The 18,363-nt window shown below is 41.4% G+C and overlaps 1 protein-coding gene across 6 annotated transcripts in view; it reads right to left on the bottom strand.

Moving 5' to 3' along the window:
• The window catches only part of SEPTIN10 (septin 10), a 67,557-nt gene extending 51,529 nt beyond the window's left edge, over nucleotides 1-16,028 (bottom strand). For 2 of the 6 annotated variants that reach the window (XM_045443718.1, XM_045443719.1), the window contains exon 1: nucleotides 15,827-16,028. In XM_045443718.1, the coding sequence (XP_045299674.1) occupies nucleotides 15,827-15,922 (96 nt within the window). In that variant the 5' untranslated portion in view covers nucleotides 15,923-16,028. Of the gene's footprint in view, nucleotides 1-14,306 lie in introns of all 6 variants that reach the window. The other 4 variants (XM_045443724.1, XM_045443722.1, XM_045443723.1 and 1 more) reach the window with 3 other exon arrangements.
• Between the last annotated feature and the right edge of the window lie 2,335 nt (nucleotides 16,029-18,363).

Raw genomic sequence — 18,363 nt, 5'->3', positions numbered from 1 at the left:
AGAGAGTATGCCACTATCATTCCTTTACGTATTGTGTGTGGTTGTTTTCAGGCCACAACAGAGTTGCATAGTTGTGAGAGACCATATGGCTTACAACGCTGAAAATACTATTTGACCCTATAAAGAAAACCCTTAATCTAGAAGATCCTTAATCTAGAAGAATTAGAGGGCAAGTAAATGAAGAAAATGTGGTACAATTTTCAGGCAGCACCAAGGCCTCTGGAGTCCAGTGGTCATGACTTAAGAGTGAGACCATTCAGCATGATTACCCTCAATCCTATTCAGCTGTGAGGCTGCATGAGCAGAGTCTGGAGATAGTATAATTTCACTGTGTGTGGCTTTTGCCAGTGGAGAATGATGAAGCAAGGAAGGGAACTGAGACACGCAAGGAAATGACTATAAATGTTATGAGGAAGGACTTACAACTGGGCAAAAAGGGGAAAGAGCGTGGAAGACATGAAGGATGGGACAAGGTAGTAGGAACAACAGGTCAGGTCAAAGAATTGTGGGACTTGGTACCACAGGGAGTAAACAGAAAAGGTAGGAGGTGTGGCTGAGTGGACTGCCTGTAGGGGCTGCATTTACAGGGAATAACAAGGTCAAGATATTAACCACAAGAAGGACAGGTGAAAGCAGGGAACAGAATACAAGACATTGAAGGAGAAGAGGCCAAAAACTGAAAGGCAGGGTACTGAAAGGATAATCCATGTGGATACTGAAATCCCATAGAATTACCACAGATCTAATGTTGGAGAATCACAGGGAGCCAGTACCTACACCATCAAGCATGGAGGCAGATAAGTTTCAGAGATGAATGTAACAGTGAGATAGTGAGTATACAGTGGGATAGCTGATTGAAACTCAAGAGAGAATGTTTAGGGAGGAGAGGAGAATGATCTGGAAGTGGCAATGAGGAGTAAAGGGTCAACCAGGCCATCTCCAGGTTTTGTGCTACAAGAGGTATCCATTAGTGACAGGAATCCTTGAAACGTAGCTCTCGCAAATCTCCTCTGGGAAAAGTTTAGTCACATGTAAATTTAGTAAAATATTACTATATTCTGACTAAAATAACCAATATGTAAGGAAGGCTTAATCCATTTTAACCCAAGAAAAGCAGTGGGCAGAACTCTTTAGGGAGCTGTGAAACATGACACAGGTAATAAATAAACGAAGTTTTTTATTGCCCCTCTTTTATACACTTTGGCAAAAAGGAGTATCACAGCGTGATGATGCCCTGTTCCCTCTCTATGCCAATCCTTTTGTCCTAGACCATAGTCTCCTTTGGTACTATGGCCTCACTAAGGCCCTACAGGATTTGATCACCATCTATTTCTGCAGCTTCATGTTGTTCTTGATGACCCCTTTTGGCATGTTTTCAGACATGTCAAAGTTCTACCCCAGCAATTATCATTACCTCTGCTTGGATACCCTTTCTATCCTTGGTCCCATACAAAAGCTCCTCCTCTCAAGGAGCTTAGTGAAGAGGAGGCAGTTAAACAAGAAAGCAAAGTGTGGTCAATATCATGAAGGAAAGAGAGTGATGTGAGCCAGAGCAGTCAAAGGAGAGGGGAGGGTAGATTTCCAACAAGGTGCAAATGCAATTCAATGTGGAAAGGATAGTGTTTTTTAAAAATGGTGCCAGAGGGACGCCTGGGTGGCTCAGTTAGTTAAGGATCAGATTTGAGTTCAGGTCATGATATCGAAGTCCATGAATTCAAGCCCCACGTCAGGCTCTGCGCTGACAGCTCAGAGCCTGGAGTCTGCTTTGGATTCTCTCTCTCTCTCTCTCTCTCTCTCTCTCTCTCTCTCTGCCCCTCCCTCACTTGCACCCTGTCTCTGTCTCTCAAAAAAAAATAAACATTTAAAAAAAAATTTAAAAATGGTGCCAGAATAATTAAGATTCCGATATCTGCCCCCAAAAAACAAAAACAAAAACAAAAAAGGAACCTGGTAACATATACAAAAATTAACTCAAAACAGATTGTATACATAAAACCTTGTGGCCTTAGGTTAGACAAAAACTTCTTAGCTACCACACCAAAAGCATGATCCATAAAAGAAAAAAATGATAAATTGAACCTAATAAACCAAAAAAGCTTCTGCTCTTCAAGACAGTTAAGAGAATGAAAACTCAAGACACATACTTTGATTGATAAAACATTTGTAAATTATTTATATCATAAAGGAATATGAGAAATATATATCTTTTTAAAACTTGTACAACTCAATAATTATACAATAACTTAATTTTAAAAATGGGAAAATATTTGAACAGATACTTCACCAGGAATACAGAGATGGCAAATAAGCAAATGACAGTAGTTCAACATCATCACTCATTAGATAAAGCCAAATAAATTACAAGATATAACCATATACCTATAAAAATGACTTTTTAAAAAACTAACAATACTGGCAAAGATGCAGAGCAACAAGGGCTCTCAGTCATTATTGTTAGGAAGGCAAATTGGTACAAACATTTCGGAAAACAGTTTGACAGCTTCTTAAATACATACCTATCATTCTACTCAGCAATCTTACTCCTAGATATCAACCTAGATGAAATAAAAAACTTATATTCACATAAAAGCCTGTATGTGAATGTACACAGTGATTTTATTCAAAACTGTTAAAAACTGGAAACAGCCCAAGTATTCCTCAAATAAAGAATGAACAAACTCAACTGTGACACATCCATACAATGGAATACTACTCAGCAATAAAAAGGAACATGCAACAACATGGACAAATCTCAAAAGTATTGCATTCAGTGAAAGAAGCCAGCTCAAGGCTACAATAATTCCATATGTAGGACACTCTGGTAAAGGCAAAACAACAGGAGCAGAAAACTGATCAGTGATTGTCAGAGATGGAGGAGGACTACAAAGAAGCACAAAGGAATAACAGGGGATGGAAATGGTGATAGAAATGTTCTATATCTTTGATTATAGTTGTAGTTACACACAACTATATGTGTTCATCAAAACTCCTAAGACTTTATAATAAAAAAGGGTAAATTTCACTACACATAAATTATACCTCAATAAAAAAGCTTAATTTATGAAGATATAACAAAATTTTCTAACTAAACATAAGTAATCAACTCACGAGAAAGCAGAGGCTAACAAAAACTTAGAATATGTGAGGATAAACTAGGTCATTGAGACAATAAATGATAATTTGTAAGCAGCAATAAAAAAGTAAATATACACCAAAATAAGTAAATGCAAAAGGAGATTAAAATATTTTCTCCAATTGCTCAAATTACAATTCAGTATGAAGTTCTTTTGGCTCTCAGAGTTAGGTGGAAACTGCAAATTAGATTTCTTTTCTACACAACAGAATCTCTGTTACCATATGACAAGCAGCCTGTCTTCTCCCAAAACAGAGATCCCCTAGAAATGATCTCAATGGCCCATGTCACAGTAGAGAAGAATTAACATGACATCAGTATAAATGTATGGCTTAAGAAGGCTGTTAGAATTAATTGCTTATGGTGGCAACAGACGCAAACTGTTGGGGCACTAAATAACTGCCAAAGCCATGTAGGAGGGCCTGGGACAAGGAGGTACAACGACAACAGAAACAAAACAAGACTTCTCAGCAAAATTTGAGAAAGTTAAGCCTCATCCCTCCAAAATGAAAATAACAGTTCTGAACTCCTAGGGTTGGGAAGATAAATGTGATATTACAACTAAAGTACTTGTCACAGTGAATGCACTTTAGTATTTGGTATTATCCAATTACCCCAGTGGATTTACTCAAAGCAGCAAAGGAGAAAACCATATAAAAATGTATCTTGAATACTTTAACTTTTGCAAAGATCCTTAAAGATTACTAGACCACTAAAAAAAGTAAAACTATGTACAAAGAAATTGAAAATAATGGGTAAAGTTCACTTTAGTTTTTAAAAAAAAAAAAAACCTTAAAAAATTTTAAGTGAATTTTCTCTTGATTGGTAAATACAATTAAAAGGCATCTCATGTTCAGGCGTCTGGGTGGCTTAGTTGGTTAAGCATCCAAGTCTTGATTTTGGCTCAGGTCATGATCTCACAGTTCATGAGCCCTCCCTTGGGCTCCACACTGTCAGTGCAGAGCCTGCTTGGGATTCTTTCTCCCTCTCTCTCTGCCCCTCCCCCCACTCGCTCTCACTCTCTCTCAAAATAAATAAATAAACATTTAAAAAAAAAACAAAGATATCTTTTTATTTTCAAAACTGATTCAATCATTTCTGGCTTAATCCGCAGTGCAAAGTAACATTCCAGCTAAAAGGTATACATTCAACTAAGAAAAATATTGCTGTGCACATTTTATATTCATCTATGAAAAAAACAGCATACAGATGACTCACAAAATACCTTTCTACACATATCATGATAAACAGAATAACAGGACTCTTGCTGTCTCTATAAGCATAGCTCACACAGAAGGTAGGATAAACTTGACCTAGTTCTTAAGAGGAGAGGTAAAAGGAGATCAGAGAAGATGTCTCATGGTTCTCCCATCTTCTCTTTGGTAAACCCCTGGGTCATATGACAATAGGCTGTCTGAAACTAGCTTGAAGGGGTTAGAGCACCCATTATACCTGGCAAGGACCTGCAGGGCCAGATCATCCTCCTGGTCTTACCCCACAACCAAATCTCAAACACAATTATCTTTTCTTTCCCAATGGTAGCCCCTTCTTCTTCCTATGTATATATTACTTTGTTCAACATATGGCATTGTTTTAGTTTATTTTTCAAGTTAATACATTACTCAAGTCTGATATTCCAGCAAATAATCCTGTGTCTCCTATCTAATTTCTACGTCTGGTCATAAGCATTTCTGGGACCTATCTTTTGTTAACTAAATGATGACTATGCAATCTCTAAAATACTGCCATATATTTACTTTTTTACATCTGTCAGTTGTCTCAGGCTTAGTATCAGATTATGTAGGATTCCTTAAATGGAAAAAGACCTGGGACAGCTTTAAATGGAACTTGGCTGAGAGGGTATATCTTTATTCTGCTCCCCTAATAGAGGTTCTACAGCCTTAGCTCTCCCATGTTCCTATCACAGAAACTACCACTTCCTGTCACTTCAGTTTTCAAGCATCTTCCACTATAAGAGAAAGAAGTAGAAGTGAAATTCTAAAGCCTAGGGTCCTTCTCCTCAGCTTGTATCTCCCTTAGGATACATTTCAAAAATCTTTCACATGCTGTTTGCCTTTAACTTCCTTTCTAGCCTCAATACCCAGTTCACTTTTTAAAATTTGCCCCAACAATTTATTTACTCTGTAACTTAAAATGATCTAGTGTCTGAAAAAACAGACTGAAAGAAACTGAAAATTCTAGAATTCCCAATGTAATCAATTCATGGTTACTGAGAGAATATGGTAACCATGTATCTTCAAACCAAGGTCTAAAGGGATCATGTACTAAGACACCTGGCACTGTTCCAGGACTCAAGACTTCTCTAGGTAAAACTGTAATCACACACCTTCATTTGTCTATGATAATATGGTTTATAGGGAGCCAAAGGGAAACCTGTACATCTGACGTAACATTATTTAAATTGAACAAAACAGAGAAGGAAAAGGGGGCTGCCAAAATATAATACTGAACAACTTTAAGACTGGCAAACAAGGGAGGGGTGCCTGAGTGGCTCAGTCAGTTGAGCATCCAACTCTTGATTTCGGCTAAGGTTGTGATCCCAGGGTCATGGGATATAGCCCTGACTGGGGCTCTGAGCTGAACATGGAGCCCACTTGAGATTCTCTCTCTCTCCCTCTGCCCCTCTCCCCAGCTCATGCTTGCTCTCGCTCTCTCTCTCTCTATCTCTCTCTAAAAAAAAAGACTGGCAAACAAAATTCACCTTTAAAAGAAGCAATGGAATAATACTGGGCAAAGAGAAAGAATGAAATATGGCCTCTTGTAGCAACGTGGATGGAACTAGAGAGTGTTATGCTAAGTGAAATAAGTCGTACAGAGAAAGATAGATACCATATGTTTTCACTCTTATGTGGATCCTGAGAAACTTAACAGAAGACCATGGGGGGAGGGGAAGGAAAAAAAAAAGTTAGAAGGGAGGGAGCCAAACCATAAGAGACTCTTAAAAACTGAGAATAAACTGAGGGTTGATGGGGGGGGTAGGAAGGAGGGGAAAGTGGGTGATGGGTATTGAGGAGGGCACTCGTTGGGATGAGCACTGGGTGTTGTATGGAAACCAATTTGACAATAAATTTCATATATAAAAATAAATAAATAAATAAATAAATAAATAAATAAATAAAATTTAAAACATAAGGAAATAATTTTTTTAAAAAAGAAAACAGAAAGAAAATCCTACAGTTATGACATCTTGAAGGGGGAGGAATTGTTTTAAAGAAGGGACCAGCAACAAGAAATTCTGAAATATTAAATAACTAATAAAATGTGTCCATTAAATTTAGCAATAAAGACGTCTTCCTAAGAAAAAAAAAGAAGATGTTCTGGAATGAACTTTGAGTTCTACTATATTTAAATTATTTTAGCTAAATCCTCAATGAAAAATCTCTAGACTGGGGTGCCTGGGTGGCACATTCCATTAAGCATTCGACTCTTGATTTTGGCTCAGGTCATGATCTTGCATTTTTGAGTTTAAGCCCCTCACCAGGCTCTGAGCTATCAATGTGGAGCCCGCTTGGGATCCTCCCCCTCTATCTCTGCCCCTCACCCACGCATGCCCCCCCTTTCTCAAAATAAAAAAAAAACTTTAAAAAAAAGAAAAATCTCTATACTTGCTAAGAAATGCAAAAAAGAGCAGTTAATTTCAAATAAGTGTAACTGCCAAAGACAAATTTTCAAAAATGGGAAGAATATTAGAGCATAACATGCATATTTACTAAAGGTAATACTAACAAAATCTAAATGCTATATCCCAGTCTACTACATCATAATATTTATTTTAAAGGTATTTAAGGGGCGCCTGGGTGGCGCAGTCAGTTAAGCGTCCGACTTCAGCCAGGTCACGATCTCGCGGTCCGTGAGTTTAAGCCCCGCGTCAGGCTCTGGGCTGATGGCTCAGAGCCTGGAGCCTGTTTCCGATTCTGTGTCTCCCTCTCTCTCTGCCCCTCCCCCGTTCATGCTCTGTCTCTCTCTGTCCCAAAAATAAATTAAAAAACGTTGAAAAAAAATAAAAAATAAAGGTATTCAAAATGAGAGTTTTTAATCTTTTATTTATGTTATTGAGACTATAAATGTGATTCCCACTTCCCTGATCTTCAAACCAGTAGTAGATACATATCTTACAAGGTGTTAAGTAAATTTTTAAAATACAGCATCATCTAAATCAAATTTCCTTCCAATAAATGACAAGAAATTGTAAAAATTGAAGTTCCCAGTAAAAGAGCTTTTAGAATCAGGTATTTTGTATTAGGAATACTTAAAATCTTAAGCAGAGAAAGCTATATTTAATATGGTTAAAAATGAGGTCTGATACATATTCCTAAAGAGAGAAAATCTATTTGTAGTAAAATATAAAATTTTAAAAGCACCCTTCTTCTTCCTCCTCTTCCACACACTGAAATACATACATACATACCAGTACAAATAGGTATAGTCTGGGACTATGTTAGGATCAAAATCAGTCTGGAAATACCTAAAAGGTATGACACTATCTGTGTCCAGCCTGGATGAAGGCGGAGCTTCACGAAAGCATAAATGTAGACTAAGAAATAGCTCCTGGCTACCTACAAGAATTCCTAATTTAAGCGTTTAACATTGAACAAGAATAAAATGATTCAACGTGAACTTATTTTCCATATAAAATATAATCAACATCTGTCCTCAACAATATAAAATCATGGCTATGAAGGATACAAAGAATATTACAGGCTCTCTTCCTGAAGACAGATCATTTAATAGAGGGGGAAATGCAAGGCTCATTAAAATTTAATTGATGCAAAAAGTTAAGTAACAATAAGTTAGGAAGTATTACAAGGTAGCATGTGACTAAGTGGCAAACGAGTAGTATGACAGATTGTCAAGGATTAGAATTCTCTGGAAAAGTTTTAGAGAAGGTGAGAAAGGAAGTTGGTCTTTCATTATCCCATAATGATTATAGGATATGGATCAGTAGGAAAGAAGTCTCTCCAGATGATGAAATGAAAATACATCAAGGCACTGAGGTGGTCATTAATTCCAAGACATGAAAGTAAAGAATTAAGAATCACAACTTTGAAATGGAAAATAAAATGAGGGAAGCCTCTAAGATACAAACATCCTCACTGAAAGATAACTAAAAAAGAAACATAAGAGTTCTGAAGCATTGCAGCTGAAAGAGGAAATGACAAATACAGATAAGAACTGAAAAAATATGGATACCATTTAAAAGTTTTGGTAAGTGGGAATTTATAGGTGCTTTTCTCAGGAGAAAGGAAAAAGTAGTTAATGTTATTTCAAGATCTATTATCGCAGTCAGCAATATATAACTATATAGTCAAGATCTTTTGAAATAAAACTTATGCAATTACTAATAAGGGGCATCCTGGAGACTGGCAGAAACAATATGCCAAGAGCAGATCTCACCATCACCAGCTATGATTCCATCAGCAAAATACAAAACTTTCAGAGTCTTGATGTCCTCTTCTCTTAAAAAAACAAAACAAAAAAAACCTGGAAACCTGAGTATCAAGCGAGATTTAATATAACTCTTTAAATAATAAAGGTAGAATGAAAATGAAAATAAAACATACCCAAATTTGTGGGACAGAGCTAAAGCCATGCTGTGAGGAAAGTTCACACCATCGAGTCCATATATTAGAAATGAGGAAGTCTCAAATCAATGATCTGAAGTCTGCCGTAAAAACTTAGAAAAAGAGCAAAATAAACCGAAAACAAGCAAATGAAAGGAAATAAAGATCATAAATCAGTTATATTTAAAACAGAAAAACAAGGGCACCTGGGTGGCTCAGTTAAGCATCAGACTTCCGCTCAGGTTATGATCTAACAGTTTGTGATATCAAGCCCTGCATCAGGCACAGAGCCTGCTTCAGATCCTCTGTCTCCCTCTCTCTCTCTGCCCTCCCCTGCTCCTGCTCTCTCTCTCTCAAAATAAACTTTAAAATAAATGAATAAATAAATAAAATAGAAGAACAACAGAGAAAAATCAATGAAACAAAGCAGGTTCTTTGAAAAGATGAATGAAATTGACAAACTTCTAACAAGACTAACCAAGAAAGGCAGAAGACACAATATAACCCTATTAGGAATGGAACAGGGAGGGATGCCTGGGTGGCTCAGGTGGTTAAGTGTCTGACTTGGCTCAGGTCAAGACCTCACACTCTGAGTTCAGGCCCAGCATCCAGGCTCTCTGCTGACAGTGCAGAGCCAGCTTCAGATCCTGTCCCCACTCCACCCCCTTCTCTCTGCCCCTCCCCTCCACCCACATCCTTTCTCTCTCACACAAATAAAACATTAAAATTAAAAAAAAAAAAGGAACAGGGAATATTATTACAGGCCCCAAAGATATCAATATAAGGGAATATTATTAACGACTTCATACACATAAAAATAACAACTTAGAAGGAATGGATCACAAAACCACCCGCTACCACAACTCACCCAATATGAAATAATATTAATAGCCACATAACAACTAAGGAAATTAAATCTGTAATTTTAAAACTATAAAAAAGAAATCTCCACGCTCATATAGTTTCACTAAAAAAGTCTATCAAACATTTAAGGAAGAATTAACACCAATACTATACATACAGTCTCTTCCAGAAAAAGGAGGGAACACTTCCCAATTAATTTTATGAAACTATTATTACCCTGATACCAAACTAAATAAAGACAATACAAAAACCTACAGACCAAAATCCCTCATGAATTTGATAGAACATCTACAAAAAAATCTACATCCGTGATAAAAGACTGAATGTTTTCCCCCCATCACAAACAAAGCAAGGATGTCTGTTCTCACCACTCTTATTCAAATAATGTTACAAGTCCTAACCAGCATAAATAAGGCAGCAAGAGGCAAACAGACTAGAAAGAAAGAAATAAAACTGTCTCTATGTGTAAATGACAAGTTTTCTATGAAGAAAATCCCAAGGAATCTAGGAGGAATCCCAGTTCCTAGAATAAATGAATTCAGTAAGGTCAAAGGACACAAGATAAACATACAAAAATCAACTGTATTTCCACATGTTAACACTGCATATGTGGACAATAAAATTAAAAATGCAATACAATTTACAATTGCTTAAAAGATGAAATGGGTTTAAATCTAGTAAAACATACAGGACTTGTATGCTGAAAACTACATAATGCTGATGAAAGAAATGAAAGAAAATATAAAGAAATTGGAAGAGATACCATGTCTATAAATTGGAAGATTCAACATAGTAGAGACTTCAATTCTCCCTAAATTGATATACAGATTTAATACAATTCCTATCAAAATCCTACCAAAATTCTCTGTAGATATAGACAAGACTATTCTAAAACTTATAATGAAAGGCACAGTAACTAGAATAGCCAAAATAATTTCTGAAAAAATAAGAATAAAGTGAGAGGAATAAGTCTACTCTATTTCAAAACTTACATAGCTACAAGAATCAAGACTATGTGCTAGTGCTAATAGGGAACCCAGAAATAGATCCACACAGGTATGTTCAAATGGTTTTTTGGCAAAGGGCAAAAGCAATTCAATAGAGGATAGACAACATTTTCAATAAACGGTATTGGAGCATCCATAGGCCAAAAAATTACACTTGATCTAAGTCTTATACTTTATACAAAAATTAACTCAAAATGGGTCATGGGCTTAAATGTAAAACACAAACCACAAAACTTTTAGGAGAAAAATAAGAAAACGTTTGAGATCTAGGGTTAGGCAATGAGCTCTTAGACTTGACACCAAAAGTATAATCCATAGGAGGAAAAACATAAAATAGATTTAATCGAAATTGAAAATTTTTGCCCTGCAAAAGACTCTGTTAAGAGGATGAAACAACAACAACAACAACACAACAGACTGAGAAAACATTTGCAAACTATGTATCAAGAAAGGACTAGCATCCAGAACATATTTAAAAAGAAAACTCTAAAATCAACAGTAAACAAAATCCAATTCAAAAATGGGCTGAAGAAATGAAGAGACATTTCACTTGAGAATATGCAGATGACAAATAAGCCCATGAAAAGATGCTAATATCATTAGCCACTAGGGAAATGCAAATTAAAACCACATACCTGTGATACATACATACATATATACCTATCAGAATGTCTAAATAAAAAATAGGAACACTAAATGCTGATGAGGATGTGGATTGATCCCTCATAACATCTCTGGTGGGAACGGAAAACAGTACAGAAACTCTGGGAAACAGTTTAGCAGTTTCTCATTAAAACTAAACATGCGGGGCGCCTGGGTGGCGCAGTCGGTTAAGCGTCCGACTTCAGCCAGGTCACGATCTCCCGGTCCGTGAGTTCGAGCCCCGCGTCGGGCTCTGGGCTGATGGCTCAGAGCCTGGCGCCTGTTTCCGATTCTGTGTCTCCCTCTCTCTCTGCCCTTCCCCCGTTCATGCTCTGTCTCTCTCTGTCCCAAAAATAAATAAACGTTGAAAAAAAAAACTAAACATGCAACTGCCATGTGACCCAGCAACTACACTCCTGGCAATTTATCCCAGAGGATTGAAGACTTATGTTTTCTTTTTTTATATATATACTAAATATAATTTATTGTCAAATTGGTTTCCATACAACATCCAGTGCTTATCCCAACAGGTGCCCTCCTCAATGCCCATCCCCTACTTTCCCCACTCAGCCCTCAGCTTGTTCTCAATATTTAAGAGTCTCTTATGGTTTACCTCCCTCCCTCCCTCCTAACTTTTTTTTTCCCCTTCCCCTTCCCCTCCCTCATGGTCTTCTGTTAAGTTTCTCAGGAGCCACATTAGTGAAAACATATGGTATCTGTCTTTCTCTGCCTTCCTTACTTCACTTAGCATAATACCCTCCAGTTCCATCCACTGAAGACTTACGTTTTCATTAGGTGACATTATATATTACTATACTGGAATGTTTATAGAAACCTCCTTCATAGTAGCCCAACAATGGAACTATCAGATGTCCTTCAAACAAAGGTGGTATATCCATACCATGGAATACTACTCAGCAATTAAAAGGAGCAACTCAATGACACATCCAACAACCTGGATGAAAGCTCCAGAGAATTTTGCTCCATGAAAAAAAAGCCAACTCCAAAAGGTTACTTACTATGTGAGTCCATTATGTAACAGTCTTGAAATGAGAAAATTATAGAAATAAAAAACAGATTAGTGGTTGTCACGGGTTAAGGAGGAAGTGAGGTAGAAATGAAGTAGATGTGGTATAAAAGGGAAACTTGGGATGATGGAAATTGACCTTCACAGTATCAATGGCAACGTCCTGGTTGTGGTCTTGTACTATGGTTTTACAAGATGTTATTATTAAAAAAAAAAACTGGATAAATGGTACAGAGGATCTCATTATCTCTTAACTGCAAGACTGCACCTGAATCTTCAATTACTTCAAAATAAAAAGTTTAACCAGAAAATAAAAGTACACTTACTATTGCAAAATAAGTACAGCAGTTGACAAGCAATCCAACACCAATAAAATGAAGTGATCTCTTCAGCTCAAGTTTAATTCTGAAGATGACTGTGAATGAGTTTATAAAATATTTTCCTCACCCACACATGCACACAAAGCAACTGTAATGCAGTTCAGACAGAAAAACTGATATTTCTCTAAACATGTGACAAAAGTGTCCAGAGACCTGGGCTGAAATCAGGGAGAAAAATCCTTGTCCAGGATCTATCAAAGAAACTGGCTGTGTAACTTTCCACACAACACCTAATCTCTCAGGCTACAATCTGAACTCTGTTTCTACAATCTAATTTAAGAGCTTAGACCAGTAATTCCCAAACTTTTTGGTCTCAGGCCCACATAGAGCTTTTGCTTACCTGGCTTACAACCATTAATATTTACAGTGTTATTAATTAAAACAGAAATTTCTTATTTTTTTAAGTTTATTTATTTTGAGAGAGAAACAAAGACAGCAAGCAGGGGAGGGGAAGAGAGAGACAGAATCCGAAGCAGGGTCCATGCTGTCAGTGCAGAGCCCAACACGGAAGGGAGGGTGGGGGGGGGGGGGGGTGGGCAGGCAACCATGAGATCATGACCTGAGATGAAACCAAGAGTCCCAGAGACTGAGCCACCCAGGCACCTCTAAACAAAAATTTTTTAAAGGACAAGTATACACATTAGCCCTCAGAATGGTGAGGTCATTCCACATCATGTAGCCTCTGGAAAACTCGTTTTACACTCATAACAGCAAGAGTGTGAAAAAGGCAAATAACAGCTTGGTATTGTTACAAAAATAATTGTGACCACACTTTGGGAACCACTGGCTTACTATATCAAGTGAGGTAAATATATAAGTGATTTTAAAAGTATAAAATATTGTGGGTGCCTGGGTGGCTCAGTGGTTGAGCATGCCACTCTTCCTCTCTGGTCATGATTCCAGGGTCCTGGGATCCAGTTCTGCCTCGGGCCAGAGCTGAGCAGGGTGTCTGGGTAAGATTCTCTCTCCCTCTGCTCCTCTCCCCTGCTCTCTCTCCCTCTAAAGTAAAAAAAAAAAAAAAAAAAAAAAAAAAAAAAAAAAAATTTAAAAAGTATAAAACATTGAACAAATTAGTCACATACATCATTTTAAGGTTCAAGGGTGCCAAAGCAAAAAACAAAAACAAACAAAAAAAGGCTCAAATCGTAAAGAGTAAGGGAAGAGTATACAAATGTAAAATACTACACTACTATTGCATTAATCTGTGCCTCCAAAACCGTTACAAAAATGATGGATCCACAATCGCTGTTTCAGATTTAACTTTTGGCTAGACAGAGAAGCGGTACAAAAAACTCCCAGCCACTCCAGCAACGTGGGGTCGGGAGGCTGGCGAGTCCGCCCTGTGCCTCCGCTTCTGGCAGCGGGAACAGCCCCGCTCCCTGCCTCCCGCGCTAAGAGAGAATCCCTTCTCCCAGCAGGGTCGGACCATCCGGCCTCGGGAGCCCGGGGATGACCGGCCGAGAGGGCAATGGGAGTTGAGGAGCGGCGCGGCTCACAATCCCGGCCACGACTGGACGGGGCCTGACTGTGTTAAGGGGCCCCAAGCTCCGGACTGAGGAAGTTACGCTGGGACCCTGGGAAAGGCGGGGCGGCGGCCCGGGGAGTCGGGCCCAGGGTGGAGGGGGCAGCGCTTGGCAGCGGAGGGGTCGTGAGGAGTCGACAGGGACTCACCAGATGCCGCGCCACCTCAGAGGTCATGGTCCCGAGCGGGAGCTGAGCGGAGGCTGGGGTCTCAGCGAAGTGGGGTTTCAGCCCGGGCCCCCGAGCGTAGCGTCCCGACCGCGAAGGGAGCAAAGGGGCGCCGGGAAGAGTTGAACGCGCGGGGCGCGGACCGGAGGCGGTGTAACGGGCGAGGCCAGCCTCCGCGGGAGAGGGGGGTAGGGGTGTCCAGGGAAAGGGGAGGGGACAAGTCTAGAGGCCTCAGTGACGCGAGGGCAGAAAGCCAGAGGGCTAAGGCCCCGCCAGGCAGGGCGCGCGACATTAACCGCGCCAAATAGTTGCGCGCGTGCGCGAAGGGAGCCTCTCTCAGGAGTATCCCCTCGACGCCTCAGAAGACGACAAACCACAGCGGAGGGAGAGTGACTGGAAGAGATTCAGGACCTTAGGAGAAAGACGCGCGGAAAAAAACTCAGCCAGCAGGCGGCGGGTGGGTGCAGTGATTGCCGGCCCGCGCTAAGGCCGGAAGTGGGCGGGCCATGGAGCGGGGGGGCGTGCCCGCCGACGGCCGGCCTGAAGCCGCGCTAGCGGCCAGCGCGGGGACCGGAAGTGGGCGGTCTTGGGGGGGCGGGGTGAAGCCGTAGGGGCGGGGCTGTCGGGGGGTGTTCCCCAGGGGCGCGGCCCCAGTGAGGCGGTGGCGGCGTCTCCTGCCGAGGACGCTCTGGCAAGAATCCACTGGAGCCAGGCGATTGGACTTTACGTCCCTCAGAAGCCAGTGTTTTCAAGCGGGCCGCGATGGGGCCGGGTTGAGCCACCCGCCGCGGGAGGAGCAGGGCGGCCACGGATGGAGGGGCCCGTGGAGCTCAGCCCAGAGGCCGTGCTGCGTTTCCTCGCGGAGCGCGGGGGCCGGGCCCGGCACGCCGAGCTGGTGCAGCACTTCAGAGGTGCTCTGGGCGGCGAGCCGGAGCAGCGCGCCCGCGCCCGCGCTCTCTTCAAGGAACTGGTCAATGCCGTGGCCACGGTGCGCACCGACCCTGCTGACGGCTCTAAGTACGTGCACCTTAAAAAGAGGTTCTGCGAGGGACCCCCCCAGTCAGAAGCCGCGCCCTCGCGTGACCTGCCCAGCATCTCGGTGACCGTAGAGCCAGAGTCCAGTAGCGGCGCCCCAAGGACGCCCGACGGCCGGGTCGAGACCCAGGAAGGCGGCTTGTGCCCAGAGGTGGCGTCTCCCGAGGCGTCCTCGGGTCCAGACTGCGAGCAGAGCCATGGGGAGACACCGGCTGCCGCGCTTGGGCCGCCAAGCCTGACTGGCGACAGCCTGAGCGGGCCGCCGCTGAGCGGCGGGGCCCGGAGGAAAAGCTCTCAGCGCGAGGTCCAGCCTTCCCCCCGGGGACCGGACCCCGGGCCCAGCGAGGACCTAGAGCCCCCACCCCATGGCTGCGAGGAGACGGACGCGGGCAGCTCCCCCGGTGGCGGCGTCACCACCCCAAAATCTACGCGCCAGAACCTTAGGGAACTTGTGATGGGCAGCTCACCGCAGCTGAAGAGGAGCGTCTGTCCTGGGGGCAGCAGCGCGGGGACCTCCTCTGGGGGAGGACGCGGCAAAGGCGGGGGCGACTCAGACAGCGCATCCGTCGCTTCCTCGTCGGCAGAGGAGGAGAGCAGCGGTGGGGGCTCCGTGACGCTGGACCCTCTGGAACACGCCTGGATGCTCTCAGCCTCTGACGGTAAGTGGGATAGCCTAGAAGGGTTGCTCACCTGTGAGCCCGGCCTGCTGGCCAAGAGGGACTTTATAACTGGCTTCACCTGCCTGCACTGGGCCGCCAAGCATGGCAGACAGGAGCTCCTGGCCATGCTGGTCAACTTCGCTAACAAACACCAGCTGCCAGTGAACATTAACGCCAGGACGAGCGGAGGTTACACTGCCCTGCACTTAGCTGCCATGCACGGGCACGTGGAGGTGGTGAAGTTGCTGGTGGGGGCTTACGACGCAGACGTGGACATTAGGGACTACAGTGGGAAAAAGGCCTCTCAATACCTGAGTCAGAGCATCGCTGAGGAGATCAAGAACCTGGTGGGAGCCCTGGATGAGGATGATGGAGAGAGTGCCACTGGCAGCGGGGGTGGGCGATGGAGGCTTTCAAAGGTGCTCCCTTCACACCTCATCACCTACAAACTCTCACATGTCTTAGAGGATGGAGGGGATCATCACCATCACCATCACCACCACCACCACCACTTGACTGAGGGATGGGCTGGAGGCAAAGCAAAGGATCCAGGTCGCAAGGCCTCCGGCAGCTCTAGTGGACGAATAAAACCCAGACTCAACAAAATCCGCTTCCGAACCCAGATCATCCACACTACACCCTCTTTCAGAGACCCAGAGCAGCTACTGGAGGAAGGAGAGGAGGAAGAGGAGGACCGGGCTCTTAAAAGCCACTCATCTTCATTCAAATTGAGACCGAAGTCCAATGTATTTGGGTAAAAATAATTTCTTTTAGAAAATTCTAGGTTTATTTGTTTTCAGGAATAGAATACTAGGAGTAGGCAAGAAAGTAAGACCAGATAAGAGGTTAAATTCTGCATTCTGACTTGGGAAGTTGGAATGGGTGGGAGGAATTACCATAACCTAGCATTCTGGGTGAAGTAAATTTCCAAGTGATTTCATCAAACCTTGCCCTAGGCCTCTTTTCCATATGCCACCCCTCTGCCCTGGAGTCCCTGTTTCTGAGGACTGGAAATGTATTTAAATTGGGTGTACAGAATTGATGTTAAGGGATCCTTTGATTTTACCATTACTGGATGCCATGCAAAGTAAGGAATGTTGTGCTTTTATGTTTCTGTTTTTAAAAGTGGTTACTCTTCCAAGAGTGACAAGAAATGCAAATTGTAATGAAATTTTTTTTTAAATTTTTTTTTTCAACGTTTATTTATTTTTGGGACAGAGAGAGACAGAGCATGAATGGGGGAGGGTCAGAGAGAGGGAGACACAGAATCGGAAACAGGCTCCAGGCTCTGAGCCATCAGCCCAGAGCCCGATGCGGGGCTCGAACTCACGGACTGCGAGATCGTGACCTGGCTGAAGTCGGATGCTTAACCGACTGCGCCACCCAGGTGCCCCTGTAATGAAATTTTAAGTGTGAACAAAACTACATACTGCCCTGATTTTTGTTTTTTGTTTTTTACTAATTATATTTGGCTTTAGAGTAGATACAGTAGAGATACTACTGAAGGTCAGGTCAAAGTTGAAATACAAAAAGCTATTTAGAGAATAATGTGAGTAAAAATGGTATCCTGTTTGTATTAGGTAGTGCTCAGCTATTTTTTAAATAGCAATTTCAACTTTAATTACTGAACTAAAGAAATAGGCAGCATTCACTTTTAAGTTAATCTGTACTCTGGTTTTCTTTTAACTGTCTCTAAGACCACTGCACTTAGTGTTAAGGTACATTATTAATAACTACACAAAATTTTATTTAAAGAAAACACTTGATGACCTATGGTACTTTTAAGTAAAATGTTGCCTCTGGTTCTGATTCTCAGTAATTTGTTTTCCTAGTCTAACAGTCTAAATTTGTCAGAGTTTTTATTCTGGGGATCATTTGTTCTATTTGACATGACCCTATTTGGTGGTGCTTAGAGTTGAATTGCCTACAGAAGCTGTTTCTGGTTTAGAGGACTAGCAAAAATTGGCATAAATGCTAGTCAGCTTATGCTTCTGTGAAGTAATTATTAAATCAACTTAATGATTCTCACATAAGGTACACTTTTTATTTTATTAATAAAATACATTCATAGTCTGTGCTTTGTACAATGTTTGCAAATATTTCTAATACTAAAGACTTTCAATTTTTCAGTGTTTCCTTGAATCTATTAGAGACATACAGTGAAGTTACTGAAAAGCTGGATAGTAAATCTACCCAGTTAAAAATAGCACTTTATAAAAGGGAAAAGAGAAGAGATGGAACTATATCTTTATTTAAATGCTGCTGGCTATTGAATTCCTTTGTATGTAAATGAAAAATGCCTTTCATTAAAATTAAGGGTGTAGTCCTTAATTACATTTCATTCA

This window comes from Leopardus geoffroyi, chromosome A3, assembly GCF_018350155.1.
Source record: "Leopardus geoffroyi isolate Oge1 chromosome A3, O.geoffroyi_Oge1_pat1.0, whole genome shotgun sequence".
In the NCBI taxonomy this organism is placed as follows: Eukaryota; Metazoa; Chordata; class Mammalia; order Carnivora; family Felidae; genus Leopardus; species Leopardus geoffroyi.
This window is presented reverse-complemented; position numbering and strand designations above follow the sequence as displayed.